At 52.1% G+C, this 17,953-nt stretch overlaps 1 protein-coding gene across 1 annotated transcript in view; it reads left to right on the top strand.

The window, feature by feature from the left end:
- Window positions 1-15,582, top strand: part of KIAA1671 (KIAA1671 ortholog) — an 82,543-nt gene extending 66,961 nt beyond the window's left edge. Inside the window, exons 5-8 of the mRNA XM_055080679.1 lie at window positions 1,435-4,209; window positions 6,732-7,035; window positions 13,165-13,280; window positions 15,526-15,582. Coding sequence (XP_054936654.1) covers window positions 1,435-4,209; window positions 6,732-7,035; window positions 13,165-13,280; window positions 15,526-15,582 — 3,252 coding nt within the window. The remainder of the gene's footprint in view (window positions 1-1,434; window positions 4,210-6,731; window positions 7,036-13,164; window positions 13,281-15,525) is intronic.
- Window positions 15,583-17,953: the final 2,371 nt, after the last annotated feature.

The following is a 17,953-nucleotide window of genomic DNA, read 5'->3' as shown; positions in this document are numbered from 1 at the left end:
CGCGTGGGCCTCTCATTGTGGTGGCTTCTCTTGTTGCGGAGCACGGGCTCCAGGCGTGCGGGCTTCAGTAGTTGTGGCACGTGGGTTCACTAGTTGTGGCTCGTGGGCTCAGTAGTTGTGGCTCACGGGCTCTAGAGCGCAGGCTCAGTAGTTGTGGTGCACGGGCTTAGTTGCTCCACGGCATGTGGGATCTTCCCTGACCAGGGCTTGAACCCGTGTCCCCTGCATTGGCAGGCGGATTCTTCACCACTGCGCCACCAGGGAAGCCCTTCACTCCCAATTTGATTGATATCTTTTCCACTGTTTATGTACACAGGTACACGTTTATACACAGGTACACATGTAGTTTTTTTAAATGGTATTTTATTATAAATATATAGTTCCTCATCCTACTTTTCTTCCACCAGCACGACATTTTGTGTGTTCTTAGACGTTAGGACATTGGGACCCGTCCCCCCTTCTGTGGATCCAAGTGCCTGTGTGGTATTCAGTTGTTTGAATATTTCAGAATTTATTTAGCCAGTGCCCTTCAGATGGGCATTTAGGTTGCTTCTGTTTTTGTTTCACAACAGTGCTGTATGAACTTTCTTGTTCACATAGACTAGTGCACGTGGGAAAAGCAAGAATCCTGGGAGGAAATCGGCCAGATAAAAGGAAATGAGTGTCTTAAAATCATGACAGATATACTGAGTTGCCCAAGAATCATGCCCATTTATCTTCTCACCAACAGTGTCTGAGAGTGGCTGTGTCTGAGAGTGGCTGTTTCACCACATCCTCACCCACACTGGCTACGTTCAGTCTGTAAGATTTTCTGGTGTCTCACTGCTGTGATTTTAAAAGCAGCTATTTCAGGGCTTCCCTGGTGGCGCAGTGGTTAAGAATCCGCCTGACAATGCAGGGGACACGGGTTCGAGCCCTGGACAGAGAAGATCCCACATGCCGTGGAGCAACTAAGCCCGTGTGCCACAACTACTGAGCCTGCTCTCTAGAGCCCACGAGCCACAACTACTGAACCCATGTGCCACAACTACTGAAGCCCACGCGCCTAGAGCCCATGCTCCGCAACAAGAGAAGCCACCAAAATGAGAAACCCGCGCACCGCAACGAAGAGTAGCCCCCGCTCGCTGCAACTAGGGAGAGCCCGCGCGCAGCAACGAAGACCCAAGGCAGGCAAAAATAAATAAATAAATAAATAAATAAATAAATAAAAGCAGCTATTTCAATCATCTCATCTCTTTCTTTCCATTTCAAACCGCCCCTTGAGGTTTTTTTTTTTGGCTGCACTGAACGGCTTGTGGGATCTTAGTTCTCCAACCAGGGATTGAACCCCAGGCCCTGGCAATGGAAGCCCGGAGTCCTAACCACTGAACCACCAGGGAATTCCCTCCATTTCAAACCCTTTAACTTAAATTGGATTTTTTTTTTTTTCCACAGCAAAAGGAAGGGCATGGTGTGGATGGAGCATCTGTCCCAAGAAGCCCCTGGAAGCCTGCGACGCCCCGGGAGAAATCCAGGCAGACAGAGCGGAAAGACAGTTCTGACCAAGTCCCTGGCAGCGGTTGGAGCGAAAGTGTGGTGGGACCTCTGAGCCCTTCTGCCAGCACCCCGGATGATGACGGAAGCTTCCAGACTGTGTGGGCCACAGTGTTCGAACATCACGTGGAGAAGCACACCGTGGCTGAGCTGTCAGGACACTGTCCCGCAGCCATGGCCCCCAGGGACATGGCCGATGTCTTGGAGCTCAGATCCAGGTTCCTTGGGTCAAGAAGCTCTTTCCCGCAAACCACATACCTGAAGAAAGAGTGGTTGGAAAATCCCGACCCAAAGAAATCTGGGCGGACCGCCTTCTCCAACGGTGAGCCCAAACAGCATCATACGTCTTCTGTCCTGGGAAGATACCCTGTGGGTGAAAAGCGCAGTAATAACCCCTGCCTCAAGCTCTTGGAAAGCCCTCCCGCATCCGAGAGGGTCGAGCCCAGGTATGACATCATGCACGCAGTCGGGGAGCGTGCGCACAGTGAGGCCGTCCCCACGGTGCCCGAGGAGAAGGCTGTGACGCTCCGGAGCAGCCAGTCTCGGCTCTCGCTGTCCCAGGAGGTCACCCCTGCCGTGACCCCTGCTGAGCCCGAGTGCAGGCTGGAAGGCCAGGTCGGGTCCGTCCAAAGGGCCAGTTTGATCTGGGAAGCTCGAGGGACGCGTGAGGTCGGCGGGCCAAAGCCTGAGTTCCACCGAGAGCTAAAGGACACGTCTGGAGGCAATTGCCTGTCACCCAGATGGACAGGTGGGGTGGCCATCAGCTGGCAGAAAGCCGCTGTGGGGGTCAGTGAGGAGAGAGGCTCGGAACCAAGCCCCGAGGCCACCTCTGCGAGGACCATCCAGGCGGCCATGCAGGAGGCCCAGCACCAGGGGATCGAAGGGGCTGGAATAAAGCCAGGGGAAAGGGGTCCCCCCCAGGGGGGCCCTCTGGAGCCTCCTTCCAGGGCTAAGGGCGAGGCCTCTGACTTTCGAGCCCGGCCACAGGCAGACGCGCTGCTGCAGAAGGGGCCGCTCGCCGTGGCTGGCGGCCAGGGTGGAGCGAGGCCGGCCCGGGTGCCGGAGCCCGAAGCCAGGACGCGGAAGGCGAGCCCCAGTGACCAGAGGATGGAGAGGTGGAGGCGGCGGACGTTACCCCACGACGTGAAGTTTGATGAATTCAGCTTCCTGGTCCCAGAGCACTCTTCCAAGGCAGAGCAGAGACAGACGGGTTATTTGACCCGCACCGCAGGTGCCTTAGGAAAACCCCAACTAGCCCACGGTTGGGAGGAGCCCCAGCAGGGGAACCCGGGCGTGTCACAGGTTCTTTCAGCGGCAAAGCAAGGGTCATCTGTGGATCCCAAGGCGACCTTTTTTGCAGTGACATATCAGATTCCCGACACTCAAAAAGCAAAGAGCGTTGTTAAGCCTGGGCCTGAAAACTTGATGGAACATTCTAGAAAAATAGCCCCACCTCCATCGCCTCATCTTTTAACATCTACCTTGGTTTCTCTGAACCGTGAAGAGCTGCTGGAGACCATGGGCAGTAAAAACCAGGCTCCAGGCAGAGAGCATGACAGCGCGAGCTTTCCAAACACTCCGAGGCCGGCGTCTCTTGGGGACAGGATTCTGGGTCCTCCCAGCGAGAGAATCTCCGATGGCGACGCTTTATGGGTTCGTCGGGGACCGGAAGACAGCATTGGTTTTCACAGCGACTGGAAGGACAGTGGGAACAAGACGTCCCCCCGTGGTGCTCCCAAAACACCTCCGGCTCTCAAAAGTCACCCGAAAGCCACCCATCTCCTGGTCAGAAGGAAGACGGAGGTGGTCAGCGAGACGTTCCCAGGTAAAATCAAGGACGGCTACAGGTCCAGCGTCCTTGACATTGACGCCCTGATGGCTGAGTATCAGAGACAGCCGGCCGCAGGCCCCAGGGAGGCTCAGGAGCTGACAGTGTGGCCGCCCGCAGAGCCCAGGGGCTCGAATCCTGAGAGGCCCGGCCAGCAAGGCGAGGTGGATCGGAGACGGAGGAGCCTGAAGGAGGGCCCTGAAATTGAGGACCCCTGGAAACAAGCCAGTTTCACCGAAACAAACCCCAGTTCTACCCCCTGCTCGGGCAAGCAACTGGCAGAGACCCCGGGGGCAGCCACGAACACCAAGGTCAGCCCTCCTCTGTGGGCTCTGCCGCACTCAGCTCCTCCTGAGAAATATCCAGGGGCCTCTTCTGGCCCTGCAGGTCCCAGTAAAAAAGGCTCGGGAGTCACCGAGGATGAAAAAAAGGCCTTTATCAGTAAATATCACAGTGCAAAGTGCCAGCATCCCCTGGCTGAGTCAAAGCCCACCACCTCCTGGGAGGATCCGGGCAGTGGGGCCACCATGCCACCCAGGTCCTCCCCCACTGACCAGAAGAAAGGGCCCCCAAGGAAATCCCTCGGGAGGGGAGAGGAGGGCAGTGTGACCCAATGGGGCAACCACCCATGGGACTGTGGAAGGTTACTGCTGGATGTCAAGAGGGCCCATTCGGAGAAAGGCCCCCCTCTCAAAATCCGAGAGGGCCTGTCCATCATGCAGGAAGCCAGAGAGAGGAGGCAAGAGCAGCACAAAGGGAGGTCCAGCCTCCCCAGGGAGAGTTCAGAGGCCAAAGACATCAAGACGGGGCTCTGTCGGCAGGAGTCGGGGAATCGAGACAGTCAAAAGGTGAGTACAAAGCATGTTGCAGTTTTGTCAAATGTTGTTAAACATGCAGGCCGGGGGTCTCAAACTCAGAACCCACGTGGGTAGGCCAGGTGAGTATGGAAATGAGTGGAGTCAGGCTGGGTGTGAGACACTAGGGAGTGGTGGGGCTTGTGGCAAATGGAGAGCCCATGCCTTATCAGAAGGGGGCAACCGCTGCACAGCCCCGGCTGGTTCTTGAAAAGTGAGGAAGGTGGTGTTGAGGTGGCAGATCTGATTTATCAAGAGACCCGGAAAGATCCAGATTTTTGTCCATAATCCCCTCCCCCCATTATGAAATGAGGACAGAGTACTAAAAAAATGCTGCTTAGTCCAAACAAAACTTGTCTGCTGGCACTATACAGCCTGTGGGCTACCAGTTTTAAACCTCTGGGCTAGAATGATCACGATAGGTATCATTTATTGAGCACCTGCTGTATTCCAGTATGCTGCATCACGTTCATCATTGTATCCCCAGAATCCAGCATCCTGCTTGATGTTTCGTGAACATTCAAGAAGTGTTTGCTGAATGAGTGGGCTCACATGAGCCTCAGGACAATCCACACGAGAGGGATTGTCGTGGTTTGTGTTCCTATAGAAGCAGCCCCATGCAAGTTGTTTTAGGAGGTGATCCCCTGAGGAGCTGGTGTGGGGAGGAGAAATGAGTCAGGGAAGGGAAGCAGGTGACGAAGGTGTGGGCACCTGAGGCTCGTTCTCACTGGAGACCCCTGGGGAGACCCCAGGTCACCTCTGGGTAGTCCTGTCCAAGGGGCAGGGGACCTGGAGTATTTGTTTCCTAGTTCCCCTCTGTCCTTGCCTAAGCCTGTGTCTGGGGCTTTTGCCATTCAGACTCCTCTGACCTGGCTGGGGCCATGCTCAGCGGTGGAGAGGAAAATCCTCACGCAGCATCGGCGTGTACTTGAGTGGTGGGTCGGGCGCCCACAACATCTGCTGCAGGTATGATCACCTTGTTCAGATGGAAAAAACTGAGGCTCAGAGAGGTTCAGTAACTTATCCCAAGTCACAAAACACCAAGTGGCATAGCCAGTGTTTGCACCCAGGTCTGGCCCGATACCCGAGCTTGCAGTGGAATGCGAGATCATGAAGGTGGGGAAGAAATCTGAGGCATGGAGTCAGCCCTCGGGAAGCTTTTGCTCTCTGTGTGGAGGTGGGACGCAGTGATTGACGGCCAGGAAAGGATGTGGTGCAGACTGAGGCGCTGGAGAAGAGGCCCAGGGAGACATCCTGGAGGAGGCCCTGGCCTGAGCCCACCCTTGAGGGATGGATCTGAATTCGGATGGGCTCATTAGGGGAGGTGAGGGCATTCTTGGTAGGAGCACAGCATGGGCAAAGGTTCAGAGGTGGGAAAAAACCCGGCATGCCCTGGGGCCAGCGTGGAAACTGACTCCGGGGCCCTTCCTGTCATCCCCCGATCCAACCTAGAAAGGGATGTTGTGGAAATTAAGCGATAGGAGAATTCACCTAAGGTTCAGGGCATGTAAGTAGTGGAAGCAGACTTTGAACCCACGTCTCTTCCAATGACCATATTCAGGCTTGGGTTGGAATCTCCGCTGTGCCGCTCACCGGCTCAGCTGTGTGCAGAGCAGGTACTTGGCCTCCCCGAGCCTCAGTTTCCCGCTCTCCGGAGTCAGGAGTTAACGGGGATTCCTTCCTTGAGGCGCTGCGACCAGGCGGAGAGGAGGTAAAGTGCCCAGCATGGGTCGGGCAGGCAGCGGGCTCCGCAGCTGCGCCTCCAGGAAGGGTTTCGCCTTCCCCCCGCCGCCCCCCCCCACCCAGCTCCAGGCTGTTGTTATGGGGAAGCGAGAGAGGGAAGAGGCCGTGGAAATGTGACACTGTATCTGTGTGCCAGTGCCTGGCTGAGGGGCCCGCCGGCAGCAAGAGACTCGGGGCCTCGTGGAGGGGCCACCCCAGCCCAGCCTTGGACGCCCGCCCGGGGTGCTGGGGCCCCAGAAGCGCTCATTGTCAGCGGATCTGTTTTCTCACAAAGGGGACTGGGAAGCCTTGGAACAGCTCCCCATTTCTCTTCTCTCCTGCCCAAAGATCTTTGGTTCTTGACCTTTAAAAAATAAATAAGAGCAAAACAGAAGTAAAAAATGTTGGTTGTTGAAAATTCAAACCTTACAAGAGTGTATAACTATAGAAAAATGTCCCCCCGGACCCTTTCCTTTCCCGTCCCCCAGATGCAGCCACTGTTACGGTTTTTGATCTCCTTGGAGACTTGCCTACACTCCAGAGTGCCTTACCCATCGCATGTGTATTGATTTATAATTGTTGTATTTTTCTTATTGCAAAAGTAGTGAATGCTTGGGCACAATTTAAAATATTATTGAAACATATGGTTTAGGATGGAAAGCTCCCCCAAATGAGGACCCTCTGGTGCACTGGGACCCTCCCCTCCAGGCCTGTTGGTGGTTCTCGGCCATGGGCAGCTTTGCTCCCAGGGCGCATTTGGCAAAGCCTGAGACTTTTTTTGTTGTCGTAACCAGGGAAGAGTTTGCTCCTGGCATCTACTGGGTGGAGACCGGGGGTGCTCCACAACATCCTACAGCGCAGCCCCCAACACAGAGAATCATGGAGCCCCAAACGTATGTAGATCTGAGGCTGGGGTACCCTGGCCCAGACACAGATGGGTAAATGCATACTGTTCTGTGGAAACATGGCGGCATTCTTCAGAAAATCTCACAACTTGCTTTGTTTTTTCTGTCGTGTATTTAAAATTTTTTAAAAAATTTTTTGTAAAATTTTTAAAGATTACTTGCCATTTACAGTTATTACAAAATATTGGCTATATTCCCCGTGTTATACAATACATCCTTGAGCCTATTTACACCCAATAGTTTGTACCTCCCCCCCGCCTCACGCTTATGTTGCCCCTTGCCCCCATGCCCCACTGGTAACCATTAGTTTGTTCTCTATATCTGTGAGTCTCCTTCTTTTTTATTATATTCACTAGTTTGTTGTATTTTTTAGATTCCATATATAAGTTATTACAAAATATTGGCTATATTCCCCGTGTTATACAATACATCCTTGAGCCTATTTACACCCAATAGTTTGTACCTCCCCCCCGCCTCACGCTTATGTTGCCCCTTGCCCCCATGCCCCACTGGTAACCATTAGTTTGTTCTCTATATCTGTGAGTCTCCTTCTTTTTTATTATATTCACTAGTTTGTTGTATTTTTTAGATTCCATATATAAGTGATACCATACAGTATGTGTCTTTCTCTCTCTGACTTATTTCACTTACATAATGCCCTCCAAATCCATCCATGCTGCTGCAAATGGCAAAATTTCATTCTTTTTAATGGCCGAGTAATATTCCAGTGTGTGTGTGGTAGACACACACACACACACACACACACACACACACACACACACACACACATATACACACACACACGCACACCACATCTTCTTTACCCATTCATCTGTTGATGGACATTTACATTCCATACCTTGGCAAGTATAAATAATGCTGCTGTGATCATTGGGGTGCATGGATCTTTTTGAGTTAATGTTTTTGTTTTTTTCAGATATATACCCAGATAACTTGCTTTTAAAACTTTAACAGAAAAAAAAGTGCATATTTAATTACCTTATTATTCTTAATGGTTGCAAAGTATTTCATTATGTGACTGAGCCCAAGCTTTTTTTATCCAGACCCTTGTGGATGGACCTTTGGGTTGATTTGAGTTCTAGGGCTTCAATGAGCATCTTGAGGTGCATCTCTGCTTCCTTGGGTGAGGATTTCTTGATCGACAGCCAGTTCTGCTCATTTGCCCCACATGGGGTGTGATTGCAATTCAAGTTATTCCTCCCTCCCTCCCGCCTCTCCTCTCTTCCCTTCGTTCTCACTCTTTCTTTTTCACTTAACATTTATCAGAACTTTGTCCCAGGCCCAATTATAGTATTTCATTTCATCAAATGATTTATTTTCGTTTCAAGAGAGAATAGTTTCACATGGCTCCAAAAATACTTATAAAGTAAAAATTCCCCCAGACCTCTCATTCTCCATCCTCCCGTTCCTCCTCACCCCGTAATCATATTCTTTTCTGCCCAGATTCTTTTAGAGTTTCTTTCCGAAAATACAAGCAAATGTGAATACGTACGTCTTGTTTTTCCTTCCCTTTTCCATAAAAGAGAGCGTTCTCTAAGAGTGGTTGAAACTTTGGTTGCCTGTGGGTAAGTCCTAAAAGACAGCAGTGCAGGGGCTTCTCCCCAGACCAATTTGTCTGATGTCTCTGGGGTGGGGCCTGCCTTTGTCAGTTTTAGAAGCTCCCCTGGGGATTCTTGGGTGGAGGGTCAATGCTGAACCCGCAGATCTGCTACCTGACTTTTTTTTTTTTTTTGTATAAAGCCTCTTCGAGAACTTTTGCATTCAGCCCGCAGACAGCGAGCGTCCTCGTGTTTTTAACTGCTGCGTTGTAGAGGTGGATCATATTTCCCGCGTTTTGCTATTTACAAACCATGTATGTGCAGGTGTATCTGTGGGTTCAGAATGGTGATTGCCCTTCCACGGGGGAAGGGGGCTGTGATTTTGCAGGACTGCCAGCACACCATGCAGTGGAGCTGTACCAGTTCACAGCCTCAGGGCCCCGTCTTCCCTCAGCCTCGCCAGCCGGCTGGGTTGTCAAACTTTTGGAGCTCATGCTTCCAATGAGTGCCCTTCGTCTTGTCACCTGTGTGTGAGGCCATTTGTATTTCCTTCCTATAACCTGCTGGCTTAAGTTCCGCCACTTTACTTTTGGAAAAAGAATTCTTCATTAGGAAGATGAACACTTTGTACTTTCATGATTTGACTTCTTCCTGGAAACAGCCCTGGACTGCAAATGGGGCAGACCTGGCATTGGGCAGACCTAGCTTTGTGACTTACCAGCTGTGTAGCTCTGGGCACCTTGCCAGACCTCTCTGAGCCTCAGTTTCCTCACCTGTAGAATGGGAATCCTGCTTGCCTCATGGACTTGCTGGAGATTTATCACAAAGTAACATATAGTCAAGTGTCTGGCCCAGGGCCTGATGTGGAGAGGGTTTGTGGAAGTCAGAGGGATGCACTTAGGGTCAACCTTCATCTCTTCACACGTTGAATAAGTGTACGAGTCTGGTGTCAGTTCCTGTTCTGGGCACCAGGGCTGCTGGGAGGGCCCAGTCCACTGTATCAGGCTGTGCCATCCAATACGGCAGCCACTAGCCACGTGTGGGTCTTTCAATTTAAATTAGTTAAAATTAAGTAAGATCCAAAATTCACTTTCTTCATCACACTGGACACATCCAAGTGCTCAAAAGGCACAAGTGGCCCATGGCCATGGTATTGCTCAGCCCAGATGGAGAACCTCGCCATAATCACAGAGTGTTCTAGCAGACAGCGCTGGTCCAGGTGGGCAGGCAGAGTGAGAGAGTGGTAAGTCCTGGGGAGACAGAGGAACCTCCCTGTCCCCCTCTTTCTCTAAGGGGTGGTCTCATGGGAAGGGACTTGACAGATGCCATGTGAGTGATGGGAGCACCCCAGGCAGGCTGGGATCTGTGGGGGAGAGGCAGAAGCAGCGAGTGAAGATGCCCCAGCATGGGGATGAGCTGGTCCTGGGGATGCTGGAGGGACCCCAGTGGGCCCTGAGATGCTGGCCAGAGCTGAGCTGGGGAGGTGAGGAGGGGCCAGAGCGTAAGGGAGCTAGCAAAGGTTTCTGAGCTGCTGCCACCATCTGTGTCTCAGAGAGTCCCCTGGCTGCCCTCTGGGTGAGGGTGGAGGCAGGGAGGCCCGTGAGGAGGCTGCCCTGGTCCTCAGACAGGTGACAGGGCTTGCACCAGGGTGGTGGCTGTGGAGGGGTCAGCAGCATTTTTTGAGGAGGTGGTAACAGCTTTATTGAGATATGAATTCATGGCCCATGCAATTCACCCATTTAAAGTGCACAGTTAATTCAGTGGCTTTTAGTATATTCACAGAGTTTTGCAACCATCATCACATTCAATTTTAAAATATCTTCTCATCCCCCAGAAATCCCTGTACCCACTGACCAGTCACTTCCTGTTCTCCTAATACCCTCCAGGCCCAGGCAACCATTCATCTACTTTCTGTCTCTATAGATTTGCCTATTCTGGACGTTTCATATAAGTGAAATCACACGAAGTGGTCCCTTGTGACTGACCTCTTTCACTTAGCATAATGTTTTCAAGGTCCATCCGGATTATAGCATATATTAGTAGTTCATTCCTTTTTATGGCCGAATAATATTCTGCAGTATAGATGCACCCCATTTTATTTATCTATTCATCGGTGATGGGCATTTGGGTTGTTTCCACTCTTTAGCTATTATGGAGGAAGGTGCTATGAACATTCATGCACAAGTTTTTGTATGCTTTCATTTCTTTGGCTATATACCTGGGAGTGGCATTGCTGGGTCACATGGTAATAACTCCAGGTTTCACCTTCGAGGGGCTGTCAGACTGTTTTCCAAAGCAGCTGCACCATTTTGCATTCCCACCAGCAGTGTATGAGGGTTCTAATTTTTCTGCATCCTAGCCAACATTTGCTATCATCTGTCTTTCTGATTCTAGCCATCCTAGTGAGTGTGAAGTGATATCTCATGGTGGTTTCTTTTTAAATTGAGATATAATTGACATGTAATGTTATATCAGTTTCTGATGTACAACATGATGATTCAGTATTTGTATATATTGCAAAATGATCATTGTGGTTTTGATTTGCATTTCCTGTTGAGCATCTTTTAACGTGCTTATTGGCCATTTGTGTACCTTTTTGGAGTAATGTCTATTCAGATCCTTTGTCCATTTTTAGATTCGTTTGTTATTTTATTATTGAGCTGTAATTATTCTTTGTACATTCTGGATACAAGGGCCTTATGAGACATAATGATCTGCAGGAATGTTCTCCCATTCTGTGGGTTGTCTTTTCACTTTTTAAAAAATAATTAATTAATTAATTAATTAATTAATTAACTTCTGGCTGTGTTGGGTCTTGTTGCTGCACGCGGGCTTTCTCTAGTTGCGGTGAGCAGGGGCTACCCTTCTTCGCGGTGTGCGGGCTTTTCATTTCAATGGCTTCTCTTGTTGTGGAGCACAGGCTCTTAGCGTGCGGGCTTCAGTAGTTGTGGCACACGGGCTCAGTAGTTGTGGTGCACGGGCTTAGTTGCTCCGCGGCATGTGGGATCTTCCCGGACGAGGGATCGAACCTGTGTCCCCTGCACTGGCAGGCGGATTCCCAACCACTGTGCCACCAGGGAAGTCCCACTTTTCACTTTCTTAATGGTGCCCTTTGAAGCATCAAAGTCTTTCATTTTGATGTAGTCTAGTTTACTTGTCTTTTGTTGCTTGAGCTTCTGATGTCCTAAGAAACCCTTGCCTAATCCATGAAGGTCATGAAGATATAAGCCCGTATTTTCTTCTAAGAGTTTTCCCCTTTTGGCTCTGACACTTAGGTCTTTGATCTATTTTGAGTCGATGTTGGTATATGATGTGAGGTTTGCAGCATGTTTTGAAGGCAGTGTCAGCTTTGTTGATGGGATGGAGAGAAAGAGGAGACAGAGGGTGACCCAAGGGTCTTGGCCTACCCAGCTGGTGATGGGGACAAGGTGGGGAGGAGCGACTGGAGGGGAGGAATGGAGAGGCCTGTTTTGGGCACATGAGGCCTCAGACCAGTGTGAGCAGTGACTATAGATGGTAAGTGGGCAATGGTATCTGCAAGTCTGGAGTCCCAACACAGAGAGACAGAATCCGGACTCGTCCATGTGTACACGGGATTTATTTAAGCCATGGGGTGTGATAAGAAACCCCAAGGGAGTGATGTAGAAGAGGAGGCTGCGTGGCTGGCCCGGGTCACGCTTTCACATGTCCCTCTGAGATGCAGAGAGCCTGAGAAGGAATAGCCAGGGAGGTCAGAGGAGAACCAGAGAGCCTCATAAGGCATCAAAAAAGAGGCTGTGAGGCAAGGGATCAGGAATCCAGCCATGCTCTTCACTCATGCTATGTGTTCTTAAGCAGATGCCTTCCCTCTCTGGGCAGGGACGGTGTGAGGTATGTAAAATCCACATTCTAGAGTCCTGTGTTTACTGGCTTGTGACTGCATCCCTTTATATATAAAAATAACAGGATTCATACCAGCACACCTACTCCATTGTATTCATGTACCATTTCTCTGTATATGTGCACATGTGTTTGGATGCATGGAAAGATGTCTAAAATGAGGTCGCCAAAGTTGCCAGTGGCAGTGATGAGGCAGGCTAACATTTACGGAGGGCTCCCCACATGCCAGGCATGGGGGAGACTAAGGTGAAGCCAACCAGGCACCCAGGTCTCACGCACGTCTGCCCCCTGGTGGCAGCACTGAGTCACACGCTTTCCACTGGCTGGTCCATCCCTGAACTGAGGACGATTATTAGGGGGCCTTTCCCCCCATGGTCAAGGCTCAGAGAGGTTAAGGCACACAGCTGAGGTCACACAGTTACTAAGTGGCTGAGGCTGGGCTGAACCCAGACCTGCTGATCCTACATCTTACCCCCGTTTATTGAGGTGGACCATCTGCCATGGGATGGTGCAGGGTGGGGGATGGAGCATCTGACGCTTTACTTTTCTTCTTTGCCCTTTTAGGTCAGAATGGACTCTCTCGGTGTGATATATTCTTCCTGCAAATAGGGAAGCCCCAGTAAAGTCCTCTTCTTTTTTTTTTTTTTTTTGTGGTATGCGGGCCTCCCTCTGTTGTGGCCTCTCCCGTTGCGGAGCACAGGCTCCGGACGTGCAGGCTCAGTGGCCATGGTTCACGGGCCCAGCCGCTCCGCGGCATGTGGGATCCTCCCAGACCGGGGCGCGAACCCGGTTCCCCTGCATCGGCAGGCGGACGCGCAACCACTGTGCCACCAGGGAAGCCCGTAAAGTCCTCTTCTTGTGTCCTGTGCCTCAGGTGCCACCAGGGAGGGAGGATGCCCTCCAGGACAATGAGCCGCTGCTCCAGCAGGTGATCCCTGTGGCCGTGGGTCCCCGGAGAAGCCACAGCTTCTGCAAGGACAAGAGGAGCGGGCCCCTCGTGGTGAGTGGTGCTGGCGTGGCCAGAGTGGACGCAGTTGGGAATGTCCCAGGCTGGCCTCAGGGCCTGAGGGGGACGGGGACGGGCAGGTGACTGTCCGGGAGCCTGCTGTTGTCTGGCTGTGCCATGGTTCATGATGTGGAGGGTGTTTGGTGGCTCTGCGTGGGAAGCCTTCTCCCCTCGTGGGTTTTTGGCCCCTTGTGGAGGGGTAGCCCCTGCTGCTTGGCGTGGAGTGGTGAGGAGAACACTTGCTGGGGTCCGAGAGCGCTGGGTTCGAATCCCAGAACTGTCTCCTCCTCTCAGCCTCTTTGAGCAATTTTTATTAATTTCTCTGCACCTCAGTTTGTTCATCAGGAGAATGGGGCTGTGATTCCTGCTTCTTTGCGCCGCTGGGAGGATGGAGTAGGATTGCGTGGGGCCCAGCACATGGTAATTCAGACAGTGATCGATAGTGTGGTGACGACAGGAGGAAGGCGGGGTTAAGCTGCTTCTGGAGCCGGATCGCCTGGGTTCACATCCTAGCTGTGCATGCAGATGGGCGTCCGGCCTCAGTTTCCTCATCTGTAAAATGGGGGTAGTAATAGCATCTACTTCACAGGGCTGATGTGGGGTTCAGATAAGATAATTCGAGAAGTGTTTAGCTTTGTCCCGGGTACATGGTAAACACTTTAATAAGTGTTACGTTACCATTATTGTTATCATTGTTGTTGTTATTGTTATTATTCTTGTTTTCGAGTGTCTTTTTGGCTGTCACTGAGCTCTGTCTCCTCAGCCAGCACTTCCTCCCTCTCAGCCTGTTTCCTCACTTGTGGAAACAAGTAGGTAAATAAGGCGGCAGGACCCTAGGGGAGCCCCCTTCCCTGGAGCCTCAGTGTCTCCAGCTGGGTTCCAGGGCTTTACCACGTCTGAATTTCCGTGATTTTCTTTTCTGTTTTTTTTTTTTTTTTTTCACTTTTGCTCCATGATCGTGGGAGATCTGCTGAGCTCTGCATTTCCTCCTGAAGTCCCTCCCGGGCCCTGGGTCCTGCGTGGGGACATCTGAGATAAGCCTTTTTTAATGAGGCAACACCAGCTCTGTGCCTGAGGTCATTCTGAGTGCAAGGCCGCATGCATTTCAGTGGTTATCTGTGCCCGGTCTCACGTCTCTGAGACGTGGGCTCCTGCAGCATTGAAGCCTGAGGTCCATTCCTTCTAGCTTTATGGCCATGGGCAAGAGACTTCACTTCCCTAAACCTTGGTCTCCTCCTCTGTAAAATGGGTGAAGACACCGCCCCTGGCAGGCTTCTTGCCGAGACCTGATGGGAGAGTGAAAAGGCCTGACTGTGGGGCTAGGGGTGACAGCTCCCATGCAGGGACTTAGACGTCGGCTGAGAAGCCCTGGAAAATTCCTCAAGTGTCCAGATCTCAGCCACCAATTTCTTTCTCACCCTTGTCTCCATTCCCTCTCAGGCACTGACTCAGCTTATCTGATTGTGTTTGTGTGTGTGTGTGTGTGTGTGTGTGTGTGTGTGAGAGAGAGAGAGAGAGAGAGAGAGAGAGAGAGAGAGAGAGAGAGAGAGAGAAGACAAAGGCCATGGAGCAGAGCAAAGAGCATTCAAACCCTGTCTTTTTACAGTCTCTGCTTGCTGGCCCCTCCCCTTTCTCCCTCTGTCACTGAGGAGCCTTTGTCCATGGAGTCGTCAGGTGGCTCCCTCCTTCTGGCCCCCAAGGCCCCTGCCCCATTGCTGCCTGCTTGATCACCTCTCCCCCGGAGGTGGACGGGTTGGGGTACTGAGCCTGAGCAAGACAGAGCTGGGACCCAGACCTCAGTTCCCAGCTTTCAGGACTGACATCTGCAATTCCAGGTAGTGGCCACCAGGGGGTTGTGGTGTTCAGCTCACTTTCTGATGGCTCCAAAAACCTGTCTGGGGGGACCTCAGCAATGGGTCTCTGGAGGCTGAAAGAAGTACGTTCAAGTTCTGGCTCTGGCACTCTGTGACCTCAGGCAAGTGACTTGATGGACCCCACTGAGCCTCAGTTTTTGCTTCTGTAAAATGAGGCTGGTCCTAAGTGGCCTCCAGAGTATTTTTGTGAGCAGTAAATGAGGTCACTCAGCCCTCAGGAGAGTAAATTCCCGGTTAATGCCTTGGCTGCGGGGATCACTGTTCCTGCTTTCCTTTTCCTCTCCTTCTCTTCCACCTCCCTTGCCCCCTCCTCCTCCTCCTCCTAACTCCCCCTCCTCCTGTCATCTCCCTTTTTTCTCTCCTAGTCCAACTCTCTCATTATGAACGGGGAAACTGAGGCCCCGAGAGAGGGCCTGACGTAGGCAGAGCAACCCTGCAGGTGAGGCCGGGGTCCTGAGCCCTTGGCCCTGCCAGCTGCCCCCACCCCTCTGGAGGTAGGAGGTGGTCAGTCCTGCGTTTTATACTCCGTGATACATTTGGGGATTCACTCGCTAGTGGATAAACGCCATCCGCCGTTACTCCCATCGCTGTTTTGATTGATGACTTTGTACTGTTGACTTCCAATTGAGATTCAGGTTCATCTCCCTTTTTTGAGTCTGTGCTCCAGGCCTTGTCAGTCCCCACTCCCCACTCATGTTAGGGAATATGAATCCCATTTTGCAGAGGAGGAAACCGAGTCTCAGAGAGGTTAAGCCACTTGCCCAAGGCCACACAGTTAGCAAGCTGGGGAGCTGGAATGCATACTGGGCCTGTTTCGCCTCCAGCCTTGGCCCTGGGCCCCTTCTGCCTCAGGCCTGTGCTTTTGGCCTGGGACCACCCTGCCAGCCCCTCTCTCCCCTTGGGCCTGCAGTGCTTGGGGCATCGCTCACAAGGAAACATGACAGCCAACCAAGCCCCGGGGCTGAGAATGTGATATTTGTCCAGCACAGGGTTAGCCACCCTCCAAAGGGTACCTGGGACCCGCTGGGGTTGATGTCCTGCTGATCTGCAGAGCCCTGCCCACCCCCAGCTGGTCAGACCCTGAGCATGAGGTCAGACCGGTCCCACCCTGCCGCTTCATAGAGGTGGCAAACGAGTGAGTTGAGCACTCGGGGCCTCTCTTTTTTTCCTCTGTAAAGTGGTGGATTGCAGGAATAACAGTGCCCACCACAGTGCTTACTGGGTGGCGTAGATACTAGTTTATCCCCATTTTACAGGTGGGAAAACTGAGGCTCAGAGCCAGTAAGTGCCTCTCCCAAGGTCTGAGTCTACCTCATCGTGTGGTAGGTGGATGGGGCTGAAATGAGATGCTGCTTATAAAGCACTGATGGAGAGTAACTGCCTGATAAATGTTACTGTGTTTTTGTTTGGGGTTTTTTAAAAATAAATTTATTTATTTTTGTCTGCGTTGGGTCTTTGTTGCTGCACGCGGGCTTTCTCTAGTTGCAGGGAGTGGGGGCTACTCTTTGTTGCAGTGTGCGGGCTTCTCATTGCGGTGGCTTCTCTTGTTGTGGAGCATGGGCTCTAGGGCATGCAGGCTTCAGTAGCTGTGGCACGTGGGCTCAGTAGTTGTGGCTCACAGGCTGTAGAGCGCAGGCTCAGTAGTTGAGGCACGTTGGCTTAGTTGCTCTGCGGCATGTGGGATCTTCCCGGACCAGGACTCGATCCTGTGTCCCCCGCATTGGCAGGCGGATTCTTAACCACTGCGCCACCAGGGAAGTCCCACTTTGTTGTTAATTATGATTTGCTGTCAGCTGTTTTTTTCCTCTACATTCTCTCAAAGAGCTGCTGATGGAATGGGAAGTTGTCCCCTCTCTTAGGAGTTTTTTTTGCCGTTGAGGAAACGGAGGGCAGGGGAGGGGAGGTGTTCTGTCCAGGGTCCCACGGCAGCCGGGCTGGGCTGGGACTGGAGTTCTGAGTCCCTGGCCGGTGCTCTCTGCTCTCCGTGCTCCCCTGGTCCTTTCAGGGCCATCCTTAGGACCTCCGGTCTGTGTGGCAGGTCCTAGTCCTGCGCCCAGCCTCCTCCCTCCCCCATCCAGGGGTGGTGGTAGATGGGCGCACCCTGTTTTCCTCGTAAAGTGAGCCTTTGGCTTGCACTCGTGCTGGGGATCGTAAAACACGGTGACTCAGTCGTGGACCACGACCTTGGGTCACGGTTCACCCCAGAGGCCCCTCCCGTGACCGTGAAGGCACAGATTCACTGGCCCTGGGGCTTCCCTGCGATGTGGCAGATGGGCCTCTGGTAACGTCAAGAATGTTCTCCCAAATCCCCAAACCCGTCAGTCAGCATTTGGTGGCTCATCTAGTGATGAGTTCACCCCCTCGTGGGCCTACTTTGTGCCAGGCCCTGAGTGAGGGGGCCCTGGAGAGTCTCTCACTCAGTTTCCTGGGGTCCACAGTCCAGGCGGGCCTGGAGGTGGCCCGGGAGGGCATAGTTAGGTGAAGGCGGGCAGTCAGGAAGTAGGGACAGCGCACGCAAAGGCATGGAGGTGAGCTGAAGCAAGAGGCGTGTCTGGGGGTCAGTGACCAGCCCAGTTGGGCTGAGATGGAATATTTCAGGGGTTCAGTCTTTCTTTTGACAAATATTTATCTGCATGTTATGAATAAGAGACAGGTAGATAAGAATGTAAGTAAATAACTGCCATGGGTTCTAATGGCTCTGGTTCACTGAGCCCTCACTGTGTGTGCCAGGCGCCCTGTTGTGTGCTTCACCTGCATTCCCTCATTCAATTTGCTCATGGTTCCAAGCACCCC

This window comes from Physeter macrocephalus, chromosome 19 (assembly GCF_002837175.3).
Source record: "Physeter macrocephalus isolate SW-GA chromosome 19, ASM283717v5, whole genome shotgun sequence".
Classification (NCBI taxonomy): Eukaryota; Metazoa; Chordata; class Mammalia; order Artiodactyla; family Physeteridae; genus Physeter; species Physeter macrocephalus.
Note: the sequence above shows the minus strand (reverse complement) of the source record. Positions and strands in the feature narration are given on the sequence as shown.